Source organism: Salvelinus alpinus, chromosome 18, assembly GCF_045679555.1.
Source record: "Salvelinus alpinus chromosome 18, SLU_Salpinus.1, whole genome shotgun sequence".
NCBI classification, from domain to species: domain Eukaryota; kingdom Metazoa; phylum Chordata; class Actinopteri; order Salmoniformes; family Salmonidae; genus Salvelinus; species Salvelinus alpinus.
The window spans coordinates 23994758-24013778 of NC_092103.1; the positions used below are offsets into that span (position 1 = coordinate 23994758).

The 19021-nt window shown below is 42.2% G+C and overlaps 1 protein-coding gene across 3 annotated transcripts in view; it reads left to right on the plus strand.

Moving 5' to 3' along the window:
* The window catches only part of LOC139544035 (sarcoplasmic/endoplasmic reticulum calcium ATPase 2), a 54366-nt gene that overhangs the window by 12758 nt on the left and 22587 nt on the right, over nt 1–19021 (plus strand). For all 3 annotated transcript variants that reach the window (XR_011668793.1, XM_071350713.1, XM_071350714.1), the window contains exons 5-6: nt 2907–3045; nt 18103–18183. Coding sequence is in view for 2 of the 3 variants with exons in the window: in XM_071350713.1 (XP_071206814.1) it covers nt 2907–3045; nt 18103–18183 (220 nt within the window). In the remaining variant the exon portion in view is untranslated. The remainder of the gene's footprint in view (nt 1–2906; nt 3046–18102; nt 18184–19021) is intronic.

Genomic DNA, 19021 nt, shown 5'->3' on the forward strand with positions numbered 1-19021 from the left:
ACGGGGTTGGAAGCATCATGTTGTGGGGGTGTTTGCTGCCGGAGGGACTTCTGCACTTAACAAAATAGATGGCATCATGAGGGCGGAAAATGATGTGGATATATTGAAGCAACATCTGGAGACATCAGTCAGGAAGTTAAAGCTTGGTTGCAAATGGGTCTTCCAAATGGACAATGACCACAAGCATACTTCCAAAGTTCTGGCAAAATGGCTTAAGGACAACAAAGTCAAGGTATTGGAATGGCCATCACAAAGCCCTGACCTCAATCCCATAGAAAATGTGTGGGCAGAACTGAAAAAGTGTGTGTGAGCAAGGAGGCCTACAAACCTGACTCAGTTATACCAGCTCTGTCAGGAGGAATGGGCCAAAATTCACCCAACTTATTGTGGGAAGCTTGTGGAAGGCTACCCGGAATGTTTGACCCAAGTTAAACAATTTAAAGGCAATGCTACCAAATACTAATTGAGCGTATGTAAACTTCTGACCCACTGGGAATGTGATGAAAGAAATAAAAGCTGAAATAGAAACATTTTCTCTTTCTGAAATTTCACATTCTTGAAATAAAGTGGTGATCCTAACTGACCTAAAACAGGGAATTTTTTACTAGGATTTAATGTCAGGAGTTGTGAAACTGAGTTTAAATGTATTTGGCTAAGGTGTATGTAAGCTTCCGACTTCAACTGTAAATGTGATATTTTTTATATATATATATATATATATATATATATATATATAATATATAATATATATATATATATATATATGTGTGTATATGTTTGCAAACATTTCTAAAAGTTTTTGCTTTGTGTCATTATGGGGTATTGTGTGTAGATTGATGGGTGGGGGAGGAAACATTTTAATACATTTTAGAATAAGACTGTAACGTACCAATGTGAAATCAAGTTGTCTGAATACTTTCCGAATGCACTGTACATGTTATATCACTACTGCTGTATCATCAAATTAGTTATCTAAGTGAGTCTCAGATATATCGATGTTAGCAGTTTATGGATTTCATGAACCTACATATAATCTTATGGGCTATTTTCAGTACTTTCCTGGGTATCTTATCAGAGAGAGACATAATATTGAAAAGAGCAAACAAAGCAAGAGGGAAAAAATAAACATTCAGCAGTCCCTTAATCAGTTGGTGTGTGTTTTGTGTTCTTCGATTATGACCAGGCCCAAAAAAGTTGAGAGCGATGGGTATGTTTATAGCCGCGGATATGTGCCCGTTCTTGGTGGTTGAGAAAGGGGTGTTTCGGCACCTCGAAAGTGCTCGAGCAACTTTGCATATTTCGCCCTCTTGCACCCATTTCAGCTAAAGGGTAGTTTCTGCTCTATATAAGCAAGCTAAATCTGAAGTTGTCAATGAATTGGCCAATGCACCGTGTGTTGCGCTTACTACAGATGGATGGACTTCCAGTGCTACAGAGAGCTACTTAGTGATAGCCCATCACATTACCCCGGAATGGGACATGAGAAGTACTATGCTACTGATGCCCCCTTTATGAAAGTCACACGTGCCATTTTTTTCTCTTTGTAAGAAATCATTGTACCATAGGCCTATGCAATGTTTACATTGATTTTACACGCATATTGCGCTTTATTTTTGTGATACAGTAATCGTGTTTTAATTTGAGAGAATACAAAGTGTGGTTCACTGTGGTTTAAGTGTGTTTTACCTTTGCGGAATTCCCTGGGGCTGTTGTCTTTGGCCCCTAACTCGTCGATCATCTCTCGGGCCTTCTGCTGCACCTCACTGCTCCCGAAGATTTACACCTCACCTCATAGTCCCCCTTGTTGATCTATAACATGCACACAGGGAGGTTACCTCTACGGGGGGGCTTTTGATTAGGTGTAGTATTGAAAATGCTTTATTTTGTTTATGCTAACCTGCTGCTACTAAGCAAATGCAATGTCTAACGTTAAGTTAATTTACTCTAGCATGCCATATTCAGTTAAATTAGGCTAGCGATGGCAGTTGTGGAGACCGGCACTTATGGTAGTTGGGACATATTATGCTCTGTTGAAGTTTGTAAGAGGAGCTGTTATCTGTCAGGTTGTTTGCCATTATATAAGCAAACAAAGCTTTTCTGGGGCTGTTGGAGGTTATGTTGATGAACATGTTCAGAATACCTTTTGAATTCTTCTCTGTCTTTGTCCAAACTCTACTTCAATACATGCGCCTTGGACCAATCAATGCCCACAGCGGTTATCATGGCAACTGTTAACAACCTACAACACTTTCCCTGCAGCCTGTATTTTTAATGGAGATGTTGTCCGTGTTCCCATCCAATGAGGCCAGCGGGTGTGCCCTGTCCAGAGTGCTGCCAGGCTGGCTGCTTGTGACGGTACCTCTGGGAGTAATCCCACAGGGAGGGAAAGGTCAGCAGATCGCTGGTAGTTGATTGGGGGTTGGAGGGACGGAGGGTTTAATTGTGGTACATTGTGCTCCAGTCCTCAGCTATATCTGATGGCACACTGACTGTGACGTTAAACATACAAGATGTTAAAAATACAAGTCCATTGAATTCCTAGGTTTGACTGAGCCAGGAATGTTTTGTTTCCTTAAATCTGAAATTGAGCCCTTAAGTGTAATGGCTGTATTTTCATTGGATCCTATTGTTTGTTGTTTCTTTGGCGTGTGATGAGAGATCAACAGATCAGCGTTATAAAAACGGCGGTATTTCTGGCTATTACAATGTCCAATGATTTGTTGTTGGATACACTTCTCGTTGGGTTTGCTTCCTTTCCCAGCTTGAGGGTCACTGGTCAAGTGATCGTTCTCATTCTTTAACAATCTCTAAATGCTCTGTGTGGGATCTGGTCGTCAACCAACATGTGACGCTTACATTGATATCTGAATAATATTGATTTTAATCTGGTTGCTTTTGTCTTACAGGAGCGAAATGCAGAGAATGCCATTGAAGCGCTCAAAGAGTACGAGCCGGAGATGGGAAAGGTGTACCGGCAGGACAGGAAGAGTGTGCAGAGGATAAAGTCCAAGGACCTTGTACCAGGGGACATCGTGGAGGTGGCCGGTAAGATGCTTAAAGCTTTGGGCCAGTAACCGGAAGGTTGCTGGCTCAAATCCCTGAGCTGACGAGGTAAAAATCTGTCGTTCTGCCCCTGAGCAACGCAGTTAACCCACTGTTCCCCGGGCGCCGAAGACGTGGATGTCGAATTTAGGCAGCCTCCCGCACCTCTCTGATTCAGAGGGGTTGGGTTAAATCGAAGACACATTTCATTTGAAGGCATTCAGTTGTACAACTGATTAGGTATCCCCCTTTCCAATACACTGAGCATCCGGCCCACCAGCCGATTTAGGTAGGGTGTTGTAGTATTTTTTAGGGTTAAATAAACACTCCAGGCCAGACTTGAACAACAAAACTTGAGCCAAAACGTTTGCCCACCCCTGCTCCATCCCAGTGATGCATGTCTGCTTAGCTTTGATGACCCAGTGTTGTGTGATCACAGAATATTGTTTCAGAGTGCAGGTGTCAGTTTATTAGGGATGTGTATCTTTCCCTTTAAAGACGATTCGATACGGATCTAGATACATGGGATACGATACAGGGATGATACGTTTTTAGTTTGGTTAGAGTATTAATTGATACGATTTGATGCAGTAACATTTGTTGCATAAACATTCATTTTCCTTTCTAAATTCAGATCTACTGCTGTTAAGCTCATGAACTGGGTGGCCTCTGAGCTAGGGCTATTGCCAAATATTATATCATGGTATTTAAAAAATAAAAGAAAGACGGTATTTTTAGTTTTTTAATAATTAATGTTCTACATTTGCTTTATGTATAGTGAGTGATCCAAGGGTCATAACACATATATTCTAAGTGATTTCAATGAGTCTTTCTCCATTCTCGTTGTTTTATACTGTTCAATTCAACTTTAACCAAAACAAATTTCAGCACTTTTATAATTTCTGCATTTCCTGCACTCAATTGCAGTGGTGGAAAAAGTACCCAACTGTCATACTTGAGTCGAGTAAAGATACCTTTAATAAAGAATGACTCAAGTAAAAGTCACCAAGTAAGTAAAATACTAATTGAGTAAAAGTCTAAAAGTATTTGGTTTTAAATATACTTAAGTATCAAAAGTAAAAGTATAATTCATTTCAAATTCCATTTAATAAGTAATCCGGATGGTCACATTGATTTTTTTTTAATAAAAAATAAATAAAAATAAATAACTGATAGCCGGGGCCATCTCCAACACTCAGACATAATTTACGAACAAAGCATTTGTGTTTAGTGAGTCCTCCAGATCAGAGGCAGTAGATGACCAGGGATGTTCTCTTGATAAGTGTGTGAATTGGACCATTTTCCTGTCCTGCTAAGCATTCAAAATGTAATGAGTACTTTTGTGTGTCGGGGAAATGTATGAAGTAAAAAGTACAGTATTTTCTTTAGGAATGTAGTGAAGTAAATGTTGTCAAACAAAAATAAAGTACAGATGCCAAGAAAATGACTTAACTAAAAATACTTTCAAGTACTACTTAAGTTCTTTACACCACTGCTCAATTGAGAGAATTTCCACACTGCCACGTAGAGCTGCACGATATGGGCAAATAACCTAGGACTTATTTTTAACTAAATGTTGCAATTGCGATTTGACTTGCGAATTTAGAGCACAACTGTTGGAATCATGGAAATACAATGACTATTCTAATTCCGTAGTTAGAATATAATAGCGGGCACTTTGAATACAGTGTTTGAGATGACAACGAATTAAAATGCCAGGGAGGTGTTATTGTGACAGGGTAGGAACTAAAGTGTTGATACGTGTTTCCTAGGGGACCCTATACGCTTTGGCTACATTGCATGTTTTCTCTTAGCTACTTCATGTAGCTAACATATTCTTGCTTTGCATATTCCTCTTTGATTTAGAAGATACTGTTGCACAAACATGATGCTGATTTTAGGTCCACACCATCACTGGTATTATCAGGCTGTATTAGCTAGCTAAATTTGCTCTTACTCAGTACATTTATTAGCTAGCTAGCTATTAGCATTAGTGGCTAACAATTAGTCTCACAAGATTTTATAGCAACTTTCTAAGAAAAGAAACTAGCTGTTTGCTGATGTAAGAAACACACTTTTAGTGTCATTATAGAACGCTAGTGGATTGATATTAAGAAGCAAAGTGAAAACAGCATTGTCATAAACATTGTTGCATGTGCTGCATTGACCATGCAGACTGAAGTGTCTGAAGTGAAGTGCATCCTGGTTGAGGGAACATCAAATCAAATGCACTCTGAGTGACAGGGGGCGTGGCTAGGTCTGTGTAGAAAGTGGCACGGAGAGAGATGACTCAAAGTAGCGAAGTGAACTATAAAGAATGACTACACACGGCGTATCACATTTAACAAACCAAACATTCAAATACCGGTATAGAAGCTAAAGTAAAAACTCAAACCGGTCCCTGCATCAATACTGGTATATCATAAAATACGGTATACCGCCCAGCCCTACTCTGAGACCTGTGTGTGTAAATGATGTATGTCTATGGTGTATGTACAGTCGTAGCCAAAAGTTTTGAATGACACAAATATTAATTTTCACAACGTTTGCTGCTTCAGTGTCTTTAGATATTTTTGTCAGATGTTACTATGGAATACTGAAGTATAGTTACAAGCATTTCGTAAGTGTCAAAGGCTTTTATTGACAATTATATAAAGTTGATGCAAAGAGTCAATATTTGCAGTGTTAACCCTTCTTTTTCAAGACCTCTGCAATCCTCCCTGGCATGCTGTCAATTAACTTCTAGGCCACATCCTGACTGATGGCAGCCAATTCTTGCATAATCAATGCTTGGAGTTTGTCAGAATTTGTGGGTTTTTGTTTGTCCACCCGCTTCTTGATGATTGACCACACGTTCTCAATGGGATTAAGGTCTGGGGAGTTTCCTGGCCATGGACCCAAAATATCGATGTTTTGTTCCCCGAGCCACTTAGAGCACCTTGCCATAAGGCAAAAGTGATAACTATCATGCTGGAAAAGGCATTGATCATCACCAAACTGTTCCTGGATGGTTGGGAGAAGTTGCTCTCGGAGGATGTGTTGGTACCATTCTTTATTCATGGCTGTGTTCTTAGGCAAAATTGTGAGTGAGCCCACTCCCTTGGCTGAGAAGCAACACCACACATGAATGGTCTCAGGATGCTTTACTGTTGGCATGACACAGGACTGATGGTAGCGCTCACCTTGTCTTCTCCGGACAACCTTTTTTCCGGATGCCCCAAACAATCGGAAAGGGTGTATTCATCAGAGAAAATGACTTTACCCCATTCCTCAGCAGTCCAATCCCTGTACCTTTTGCAGAATATCAGTCTGTCCCTGATGTTTTTCCTGGAGAGAAGTTGCTTCTTTGCTGCCCTTCTTGACACCAGGCCATCCTCCAAAAGTCTTCGCCTCACTGTGCGTGCAGATGCACTCACACCTGCCGGCTGCCATTCCTGAGTAAGCTCTGTACTGGTGGTGCCCCGATCCCGCAGCTGAATCAACTTTAGGAGACGGTCCTGGCGCTTGCTGGACTTTCTTGGGTGACCTGAAGCCTTCTTCACAACAATTGAACTGCTCTCCTTGACGTTCTTGATGATCCGATAAATGGTTGATTTAGGTGCAATATTACTGGCAGCAATATCCTTGCCTGTGAGGCCCTTTTTGTGCAAAGCAATGATGACGGCAGTGATGCATGGCAAAGAGGGTCTTTGCAGTTAATTGCAATTCATCTGATCACTCTTCATAACATTATGGAGTATATTGCCATCATTGCCATCATGTTATCCTGGCACACATTAGGTTCCTTGATACAAAATTGAGCAACGTTTGAAAGTTTCCAACCCCTTGTAGAATCCTTGCCCCAAATAATTCAGGCTGTTTGGGGTGCAAAGGGGCGTCTGACCTGGAACCATGGGTGTACCTAATGAACTGACCACTGGGTATTTATCTCAATACATTATACCTGTCTTGACTACATCAATCCAAGAGAAGCTAGTTAAGATGGCTAGCTAACATTAGCAGGCTAATTGAGACTGCGCACAGTTCAAGTTATGTATTCTCCTCTTCCGAATCCTACAGTAAATAACCACTCCATTCATATTTTTAAGTTGCAGCCTACCTGTAAGCTCTTGGTGTTGTAAGCCTGGAGACAGTTGAGACATAGATTGCCTTTGAACGGAGTATGGTAGTAAACGCCAGGTGCAATGGTTTGAGTGTGTCAAGAACTGCAACGCTGCTAGGTTTTTTAACACAGTTTAACAACAGTTTCCCGTTTGTATCAAGAATGCTCCACCACCCAAAGGGCATCCAGCCATCTTGACACAACTATGGGAAGCATTGGAGTCAACACAAGCATCCCTGTGGAATTCTTTCGACACCTTGTGGAGTCCATGCCGACAAATTGAGGATGTTCTGAGGGCAAACGGGGTGGGTTTGTAACACATGGTAACACCTTATTAGGAAGGTGTTACTGTCATACATTATACAATTATGAATTTTACTACTTAAAAATTGACATACAGGGCCTTCGGAAAGTATTCAGACCGTGACTTTTTCACATTTTGTAATTTCACGGCCTTACTCTAACTCATCAAGCTACACACAATACCCCATAATGACAAAGCAAAAACAGAATTTTAGAAATGTTTGCTAATTTATTCAAAATAAACTGAATATCACATTTTACGTAAGGATTCAGACCCTTTACTCAGTACTTTGTTGAAGCATCTTTTGCAAGCGATTACAGCCTCGAGTCTTCTTGGGTATGATGCTACAAGCTTGGCACACCTGTATTTGGGAATTTCTCCCGTTCTCTGCAGATCCTCTCAACCTCTGTCAGGTTGGATGGGGTGCGTTGTTGCACAGCTATTTTCAGGTCTCCAGAGATGTTCGATAAGGTTCAAGTCCGGGCTCTGGCTGGGCCACTCAAGGAATATTCAGAGACTTGTCCCGAAGCCACTCCTGCATTGTCTTGGCTGTGTGCTTAGGGTTGTTGTCCTGTTGGAAGGTAAACCTTCGCCCCAGTCTGAGGTCCTGAGCGCTGTGGAGCAGGTTTTCATCAAGGATCTCTCTGTACTTTGCTCCGTTCATCTTTGCCTCAATCCTGACTAGTCTTCTAGTCCCTGCCTCTGAAAAACATCCCCACAGTATGATGCTGTGACCACCATGCTTCACCGTAGGGATGGTGTCAGGTTTTCTCCAGATGTGACGCTTGGCATTCAGGCCAAAGAGTTCAATATTGGTTTCATTAGACCAAAGAATCTTGTTTCTCATGGTCTAGGGGTCTTTTAGGTGCCTGTTCACTCTGCTAATAAAGCCTAATCTCACGTAAGCCGTTGTAGAATTTGAATGCTGAAGGAGCTGCGCAGTTGTGCAAGATCAGGAACAGGCCAACTACCTCGCGTTGGTCAGCGTGCGACGCTGGGCACTACGCAGTTTCACTAAGCTATTGCCTGGGGTTGTTCGGCATACAAAATTACTTGTAGATCAATGACTGTCAACCCAGTTACATGCAGTTCGACACTGAAGGAGAGGACGCATCAGTTAAAAAAGATTAGAGGTGTTTTCAGAAGGAAGAAAGAATTTAATGTAAGCAGCAAAAGAATGTGGACCGGTGCACTTGTATCTTATGCATCGGTACCAGATTCAAATGTTTATCAGTGAATTGTTACATCCCTACTGTTTTTATAGGTGTGTTTTTAGTATTTTATATGTATGTGTTCCTTTTTTTTGTGCGCATGCATGTTCCTTCATGTAAGAACAGCGATCAAAGCTTTGTTGCGCCTCAACTCTGCTCTCCCCAGTCGTCTCCCTGTCACGCTAAACCAGAGAGAACACCGCCTGGCATTTGCTCTGCTAATTGATTTACAGAAACTTTCACTGCCATTGATGCACCCACACACTATTTGATCTCGGCTGGTGAATGTTTCAAAGTCTGGTTTAGACAACGTAGATGAGACATACCTTTTTATTGAGTTGGACCATCTATTGTACATTGGAATTAAGTTGAAATGTCAGTCCTGAGTTGAACCCTTTTTTTGTTTGCTTCATCACTCGCAATGCTCTACACTTGTCAGACTCAGTGGACACTCCCCCAACAACGAATCCTCTCAATGTAAAACTGGCAACTGTTCAGCCCGCTCTGTCTGCCCCTCTCTCTCATATGGAATGGCACTGGAGGAGGTTGTTTGAATGTGAACTCCACCCATGCTGTTGTAAAATCTACCTGTACAGTCACCTGGCTGCAGTGGGACAGGTACTTGAGATAGATTGAGTAGGCTCTGCTAAAAAGCCAAGTCATTTGCCATAGCAGGTTCTCATCAACAGTGTTTGGGATGTAGATGAGTCTCTCCCCCAACTCATACATCCGTTCTGCTAAACACTGCTCATCTCCCTGACCAATACAATAACGGCACCAGGTGAGTGGAGTTGCCTGTTACATAAGACCATGAGAGCTGTAAACGGATTGAGGGTCATATGAAATTAGTCTCTGTGTGGGTGAGGAGGGGGGTGTGATTTCTAGGACCTGGGGATTGCATATTGGATTAGAATAGGGTTACAGTGAAACCAGAATACTGTGGCCTCAAAAACCCCATGTCCCCTCTGGCTCTTGGCATCCACAACTCTTTCCCACGACTTACTTCCTCTTGTCATCCGGACCAGGCCTCCTCAGATTGGCTTTTCTCCTTCAGCTTCAACCAATTCATGGCCCTGTCCCCGTTTAGTCTCCTTGTTCTCTCTGTCACCCAGCTTCCTAGAAAATTACTTTTCTTTCTCTCTGCCTCAAAGGAAAGGTTGGAGGTGGTTGAGGCGGTTTGCCTATTACTTAAGACTCTTGCCTTTTCCCACTCCTGCCACCGCACTCAGGAAGTCAAATGAAGGGCTTTAGTTAACCCCTCACACTCCAATTCCAGAGTAACGAGTAACTACATACCAGTAAGGCAGAATATGTGGATGTTTGTGAGGTGAATAAGGAAAGGAGTTGATGCATGACATGAATTGATGTCGCTAAGTAGCATCAGTATTATATCCTGGCCCCGAGTCCTTAGAGCTGCCAAAGAGGAATCTTAAGTATTTTCAAGAGTAAGGTTTAAACAGAGTTCTGCAGTGTGTGTACATCGGTGACCGTTATCTCGTGAATATCCCACCTTTTGGCTTTATCTAAGCAGAGCGCACAACGTGCCATGTACGGTCCTTCCGCCTAACCCCCCCTGAAGAGTGAGTCAGAGCTGACAGGCTGGGCTGGAGCTGCTGTCTCCACCTTTCTGGAGCCCAGTGACATTGGAAGTCTACCGGCAAGATTATACCCATCTACTTACCTTCCACTTGCTTACATACTGTACATTTGAATTCATTTGTTTACTTGTCAAAGACCACGCACAGTTTTGTTTGCAGTATACACTGAACTGTTTAGTCGATCTCTTACACACTGATTTGCTGCTCATCTGGAAACAGTCAAGCCAATCAGTGCTGTCAAATCTCAAACGCTACACCTGCCTTCCTTTAGACTGCATCAATGATCCGGTATCTCCCCACTGTTAGACCATAATTAACACGTTTTCCATGACTCAGTGGTTTTTATGTAAGTTGCTCAAAATAGTCTGTCCCCAAGTTTTTGTCCCCCAAAAATGTCTGTCAGCAAAGGAATTGGTGTCCTTTTGGGGTCATACCAGACTGCAACCATGGGGTCAGGGTTCTCTTCCTCTGAGATTGTGGAAGGGGGGGGGGTTATGGAGATGGGTTGGCGACAGCATGCTACCGACCCCTCAGGTACTAAAAACACACAGTGATGTTGTTAACGTAGGTGGAGAGAATGACCTGAACATGAGCTGTGGCGCGTGCCAGAAACCTTAGAGTGCCTTCACCACCTCCTCAGCTGTGGGTTTCACTTTAACCGCCTGCCTTCAACCCCCCCCCTTCAAGTGGGAGAGTGCAACCATGCATTCACCCGGGACAGACGTGAGGAGGAAAGGGAGCGGGAGCCTGGGCTAAGCAGCTGTCAAGACTAGGTTTAGCTTAGTGTTGCTGCTTACAGTGTCATTCTCAGGCACTCTGCAAAAGGTTGCTTTCTAGATATATTCCCTCCTTCTCCTCCCTCGTTTTTCTATTCACCCACAGTTGGCTATGAGTAACAGGGATTCTGTGTTGTAAAACGTTGGAACAGCAGCAGTAATTCGTCTTTCACCACCTCTCCTTCCAATACATTTTTTTTTTGTGTTATGTGTGTGAGTTGGACCACCGCAGGCTCTGGCTTTGTGGTCTTGTTGCCTTCTACAACATCCCACCACCATGGCAGTGCTGGCAAGGTAGTCCAAGGGGCATAGACAGGATCTAACGTTTACAAAGGGCACGATTTGATCAGATAATTCATTAGCGAACTTTCCTTGCAATTTCCTTTCATGTGTTTAGGCTTTTGTCCTCAAGCGATCTGTTTAACTCTACCCAATCTGTCTTTCCCTCTTCTCATTCTCATCTGGCTCTCTTCATCCTCCCTTTTCTCTTTTTTCTTTCTTCATTACACAACCGACACTAAGGGGCTGTCTGATTTTATTAGGTCATGGATGTAAGTTAACACAGCATGCTGTGTATTTCCAGCTCTGTTTTATGTACCTTGGGTTTGATGATGGCTCCTTTCTCTTTCCATTCATGAGAACAGCAGGTGGTTCCCTGGGGACTTTGACTGCTTGAAATGACCTGGAAACTTCGGGCCTACGTGCAACCTCGCCAAGGAGCTGTAGGTGCTAAATCACACCTCCCTGGCCACTGAGGAGTCATGGGCTTGCGAGTGGTAGTGCCACTACTCTCCTTAAGTAGGCGGTAATAGGCTACACGAGGAGTCGGCAACCTGTCTCATGTGAAATGGCAATTTATCTTACCATTTCTACCGATCTGCATGCCAGTTATGGTTTTCATATGCACATTTTCGTGAAACAGTTTCATTTAATTTATAACGTCTTCATATCTCAATCGTTGTCATGTGGTTAATTATAATTCTATCTAAATGAAAATGATACTTTTTAGGTTTGTATCTTCTCTTGCCAAGTATGTAAAAATAGCCTACATAAAGCCAACAAATAAAAACATTGCAGCCTGCAGGTAGAAAATATCCTATAAATCACATTGGCTACACATGGCCTGTCTGCATCGAATTTGAAACATTGTATCAACTATTAACTTAGGTCAGGCCTGAAGCTTGCACTAGTGAACTTGCAGCATTGTATAAAATATTCTGGGCCCTCACTTTCCCTCACCAGTGAGCTCAGGACAGACACAGCTGTAGGCTATTTGCGCACGGGATAAGAAGCTTGGGCAGAAGCTCACTGGCGCTTATTACCGGCACCTCAAATGTTCTACTGCTTGAGCTCCTGTTCCTCTTATAGAATATTAGCTCAAAAGTATTGTGGAGCTCCTGCACCTACATACAAACATTACCAGCACCCAAAATGAGTACTGTTACCTACTTCAGTCCAAGTCAAGCCCTGATAAGAAGGAATCAAGTAGGCCTATTTTATGACGTTTCCACTGGGTCAGAGCATGACATTTTTCCCTTTCACGCTGAGTGGTTATCGAAAGGGAGAGAGCTGGAAAGAGTTTTCAGATACATTGATGAACTATTGTAATTCTCAATGGATTTAAAAACAGACTTTGTTTGCTTGCTGTTCGAGGTGAAGAAGAAAAGAAGAAGAAAAGCTCCGCAATTGCATCACAACCTCCATATGGCGCCTCCAACCACATTTTCAGATCAAGCATAAATTGGCTTTTAGTCTAGGGCGCCGCAATGGATTAGTTCACTGAGGTGTGCATGCATACATATCGTACCAGTCAAAAGTTTGGACACCTTCTCATTCCAGGGTTTTTCATTATTTTTACTATTTTCTACATTGTAGAATAATAGTGAAGGCATCAAAACTATGAAATAACACATATGGAATCATGTAGTAAGCAAAAGTATTAAACTAATCAAAATATTTTATAGATTATTCAAAGCAGCCACTCTTTGCCTTGATGACAGCTTTGCACACTTGGCATTCTCTCAACCAGCTTCATGAGGAATGCTTTTCCAACAGTCTTGAAGGAGTTGCCACACATGCTGAGCACTTGTTGGCTCCTTTTCCTTCACTCTGCAGTCCAACTCATCCCAAACCATCTCAATTGGGTTGAGGTCGGGTGATTTGTGGAGGCCAGGTCATCTGATGCAGCACTCATCACTCTCCTTCTTGGTCAAATAGCCCTCACACAGCCTGGAGGTGTGTTTTGGGTCATTGTCCTGTTGGAAAAACAAACAGTCCCACTAAGCGCAAACTAGATGGGGATGGCGTATGGAGGGAGGGAAACGAATGCTATGGTAGCCGTGCTGGTTAAGTGTGCCTTGAATTCTAAATAAATCAGTGTCACCAGCAAAGCAAAGCACCCCCACACCCCTCTGTGTCACAAAGACACGGAGTTTGGAACCAAACATCTCAAATTTGGACTCCAGACCAAAGGACAGATTTCCACCGGTCTAATGTTCATTGCTCGTGTTTCTTGGCCCAAGCAAGTCTTATTATTGGTGTCCTTTTAGTAGTGGTTTCTTTGCAGCAATTTGACAATGAAAGCCTGATTTTCACACAGTCTGCTCTGAACAGTTGATGTGTTTGTTACTTGAACTCTGAAGCCTTTCTATGGGCTGCCATCTGAGGTGCTGTTAATTTGAGTTAACTTATCCTCTGCAGCAGAGGTAACTCTGGGTCTTCCTTTCTTGTGGCTGTCCTCATGAGAGCCAAAGCGCTTATGGTTTTTGCGACTGCACTTGAAGAAATGTTCAACCTTAACAAGTTCTGTATTGAATGACCTTCATGTCTTGAAGTAATGATGGACTGTCGTTTCTCTTTGCTTATTTGAGCTGTTTTTGCCATAATATGGACCCGGTCTTTTACCAAAAAGGGCTATCTTCTGTATACCACCCATATCTTGTCACAACAACTAATTGGCTCAAACGCATTAAGAAGGAAAGAAATTCCACAAAATAACTTTTAACAAAGCACACCTGTTAATTGAAATGCATTCCAGGTGACTACCTCATGAAGCTGGTTGAGAGAATGCCAATAGTGTGCAAAGCTGTCATCAAGGCAAAGTGTGGCTACTTTGAAGAATCTCAAATATAAAATATTTTTATTTTAACACTTTTTTGGTTACTAGATTGCATATGTGTTTATTTCATAGTTTTGATGTCTTCAATACTCTACAATGTAGAAAATAGTTCTAAAAAATAAAGAAAAACCCTTGAATGAGTTGGTGTCCCAACTTGACTGTTACTGCTCGACTAAAACAATCTGTCGACCAACAGCCTAATAACCAAACAATGACCAGTCGACTAATTGGGGTCAGCCCTAGACTAATGGCACGAATAGGGCTGTGTCTTTCCTCAAGAACTGTTTTATCTATGGAGTTATTCATAAATGCCCTTCATTTCTTTCATTGAGCTTTGGTTTTTGGATTCACCATTTGATAGCAACGATCCTGTCAAAGACATGCTGTTAGGCTACTTGATGATCAACTTGTCGAATGAAGACCTATTCTTACAAGTGCTCTGCTCTCATTGTCTTCAAAAGTACGTTACCCTACTCCATGACCCTCTTGTGTATTGGGAACGTGGTTCACTATTAGCTAGTTTTGTTTAGGGGCACTTTGACTGACTTTTCATAAATTAGTCCACAGGGGGCTTGGGAAATCTTTTGTCATTGTATTTTTTCTTTTGATCTACCCTCATCTCGCTCCCTCCTTTCTCTCCTACCAATTCATCCTTCAATCTCCCGTCGATTTTATCTGCACTGAACAAAAATATAAATGCAACATGTAAAGTGTTTGTTTCCTGAGCTGAAATAAAAGATCCCAGAAATGTTCCGTACGCAGAAGTTATTTCTATCAAATTTTGTGCACATATTTGTTTACAGCCCTGTTAGTGAGAATTTCCCCCTTGCCAAGACAATTCATCCCCCCGACAGCTGTGACATATCAAGAAGCTGATTAAATGCATGATCATTACACAGTTACACTTTGTGCTGGGGACAAAAGGCCACTAAAATGTGCAGTTGTCACACAACACACTGCCACAAATGTCTCAAGTTGAGCGTGCAATTGGCATGCTGACTGCAGGAATGTCCACCAGAGCTGTTGCTAGAGGATTTAATGTTAATTTCTCTACCAATTAGCTACCTCCAATGTTGTTTTAGAACAGCGTTTCCCAAACTTGCTCCTGGGGACCCCAAGGGTGCACGTTTTGTTTTTTGTGCTAGCACTACACAGCTGTTTCAAATCAGGTATTCCACAGGCACAATCAACAGCCTGGTCAACTCCGTGAAGGAGATGTCGCACTGCATGAGGCAAATGGTGGTCACACCAGATACTGACTGGTTGTTTGATCCACACCCCTACCTCCTTTTAAGGGATCTTTGACCAACAGATGCATATCTGTATTCCCAGACATGTCAAATATATAGATTAGGGCCTAATTACTTTTTCAATTGAATGATTTCCTTATGAACTGTAACGTTGTAAAATCTTTGAAGTTGCTGCATGTTGTGTATTTTTGGTCAGTATAGTTTGAAGCCTGGCGGGTGGTAATGAAGTTTTGACAGCCACCTAGGATGAAGATGATAGCGCTCCAATCAAAACTTTACAGCTGAAGTTGGCACATTTAAGGCTGGGGTTTTATCAGAATGTTTATAGGGATAAAGCTAGAAATAGGTAGTGGCTCTTCCAGTGTTTTATGTACTCCCTAGCCTCTTGTCCCTGTGGTGGCGCTAGGATGATTATTGCAGAGCATAGTGAGTTTCTTGTGTATAGAGACAGTGCCTGCTAGGTGGCCTCCCCTGTTCCATGAGGGCCATAGCAGAGACTCTTGCCCAGCAGTGTTCACATCTAAACCCCTACTACTGCACTGTAGAACTGATCAAAATAGTTTTCCCATTTTTGGATATGCCTTTTGCAGGTCTCATGCAATTCGCCTGTCTCTCTTCTCCCCCCACCCTCCTCCTAGCACTGAGGGCCAAGGGTCTGTTTACATGTCTGTCAAAACTCTGTCCTCTGGAGAAGGAATTTGTCAGGGGCTCTTGTTCGTACAGTAGGCCTTCTTTTTTGTTGTCTGTCTATATAAAGTAGTTTATATACTGTAAAATTACAGCAAAAGAACAAGCCCTTTTTAAATTCTGCTTTCTTAATCAACCACCCTGCCTGAAGCAATTTATCAATATAATTTGGAATTCCTGTGTGTTGTTCTTTCAGGCCGACAGTAGGATACGGTGATACCCTCCTCTCAGCCATAGCTAATAAATGTGAAGAGCCTTTAATGAGCTCTTGTGACTGTCCCATTCAGTGGTGTGACGAGTATTTTGGAATTTAAGTTTTACTTTTGTTTTACTGGCAATTACCGAAGCCCTGTGAATGGAAAGAATGACCTACCTTTTATTTTTGTTCCGCGCACTAGTTCAGTGGAACATTAATATTGTTTTACATATCATTTTCTCTCCGCTGTTATCCAGCAAATGTTTTATTTGTCACTAGCCTACATTCTGCACATTTGAGTGAGCCAGTGGTTTTGTGTGTGTGTGTGTGTGTGTGTGTCTGGAGAGTTGGACATGCCCTGTGAACATTAGTTTTGACCCTCTTGCTCATGAAGGAACTAATTGAGTTTGATAAAGCTGTTTTGTCTTCAGAGGTTTGGACAGCATATTTCACCAACATTTTGAACATCTCGTGACTCAATTATGCCTTCAAAATGTCAAGTTGCCCCATCCTCATGCACCGTATGCCTAATTTGTTTAGATGTTTTGCGCTTAATCTGTGAACTACAGGTTAGAATGTAATCCATTTACTGATGTTATCCTCCTTCAGTATAATCCACTCAACTCAGACCTGCTCTAGTTGTACTTAAAGGAAATGTTCACCCATGTTGAATGTTATATTGTTTTTGTGCGTCTGTGTGATCTATCGATTCCCTGGGTCATTTCATGGTTTAATGTGTATCTGAGTTATTGGCGTTCAAGCAGGCAGAAAGCCGGCCAGTATGACGTAGCACTGTGATAAAGTCGCTGTCACTACACAAAGTTTAATAGGAATACGACTTTTAGATGGCAAAACGTCTGTCATACATCTCAGATTTCAATACAGGCAGGATGTCATAACTTGGAAGGGTGTCTTCTCTCGAATGAGCCATTGATCATATTTTTGCGATATTCCTAACCTCGTTAAATTAAATGACAAATTTCTCGGAGGGTCGAGCACATTTTTCCTATTTGTCTGCCTCGTTGGTCCTGGGTGCATTGCAGTTGCCAGAGATATTATAGAAAGGAGATAGGAATCCAATGAGTGAAGAAACGTACAACTCCCCACCCAGCAGACTGTCGACCAATCGTGTTCACGTTGTCATTCTGCGTCACGCGGTTGCTAAGCGGTTGCTATGCCACTGAGGCAATCCCTTCTCAAAGCCAGTGTAAATGTCGAGAAACGTGCCTGTTTTCCTAGAAAGTGCGTAATGTCAGGATTCCAAAGCTATACAATAATCCAGATAGCAAGTACATTTTCTCACACCTTGGAAAAGAGTTGCAATGTTGTACTACTTGTTGACGCTCAAAATGCACTGTGCGGACCATTTCTTTTGACTAGCATGGGCAACGTTTCCCATCTCCTCAAAGGTATATCTGCTGTTGCGAATGTCAGACTTCACTCTTTGGGGCAAATCGATCTGCAGGTTGAACATGGTGAGATTGTAGACTCCTAAATTGATAGTGCAGTTTGTTTTGGTGATTTTATATCTATCTACTTTACATTCTGATATTGTCTTTGGTATTATTGTGTGTTGCTTCGTTTGCTTGCTAGTCCATAGAGAGAGCATTGCATTGTGTATTTTGTAGTTGCAACAGATGTCACAACAATTTTCCATGTTGCTACCAACTTTATTATAAGGTGAAAAAGAAACATTTGTTCACAGAAGTTATCGTTTTCACATATTAGTGTTATTTAACAATGTAAATTAAAAGAAATTTGTGTTTTTGGGTGGATTTTTCCTTTAATGGTCTCCATTTTGTTTGTTTTTCTCCACAGTTGGCGACAAAGTTCCTGCAGATATTCGACTCACCTCCATCAAATCCACAACCCTGAGGGTGGACCAGTCCATTCTGACAGGTGAGATCTAGGCTTTGGCCTTGTTTCTTATCAGTCTTTATGTATTTCTCATGTTATGCATGATACAGACACCTGTTTGTCGAACATCTCATTCCAGAATGATGGGCATTAATATGGAATTGGTCCCCCTTTGCTGCTATAACAGCCTCCACTCTTCTGGGAATGCTTTCCACTAAATGTTGAAACATTGCTGCAGTTACTTGCTTACATTCAGCTGCAAGAGCATTAGTGAGGTCGGGCACTGATATTGGGCGTTTAAGCCCGGCTCGCAGTTGGCGTTCCAATTCATCCCAAAGGTGTTATATGGGGTTGTGGTCAGGGCTCTGTGCAGGCCAATCAAGTTCTTCCATACTGATTTCAACAAACCATTTCTTTATGGACCTCACTTTGTGCACAGGGGCATTGTCATTCTGAAACAGGAGAGGCCTTCCCCAAACTGTTGCCACAAAGTTGGAAACACAGAATTGTCTAGAATGTCATTGTATGCTGTAGCGCTAAGATTTCCCTTCACTGGAACTAAGGGGCCCGAACCATGAAAAACAGCCCCAGACCATTATTCTTCCTCCACCAAACTTTACAGTTGGCACTATGCATGCCACTTCGCGGCTGAGCCGTTGTTGCTCCTAGACGTTTCCACTTCACAATAACAGCACTTTGTTGTGACGGTACCACGTTGAATGTCACAACTCTTCAGTCAGGCCATTCTACTGCCAATGTTTGTCTATGGAGATTGCTCTGTGCTCAATTTTATACACCTGTCAACAATGGTGTGGCTGAAATACCCGAATCCACTAATTTGAAGGGGTGTCCACTAGAGGTCGTCCAATTAATCGGAATG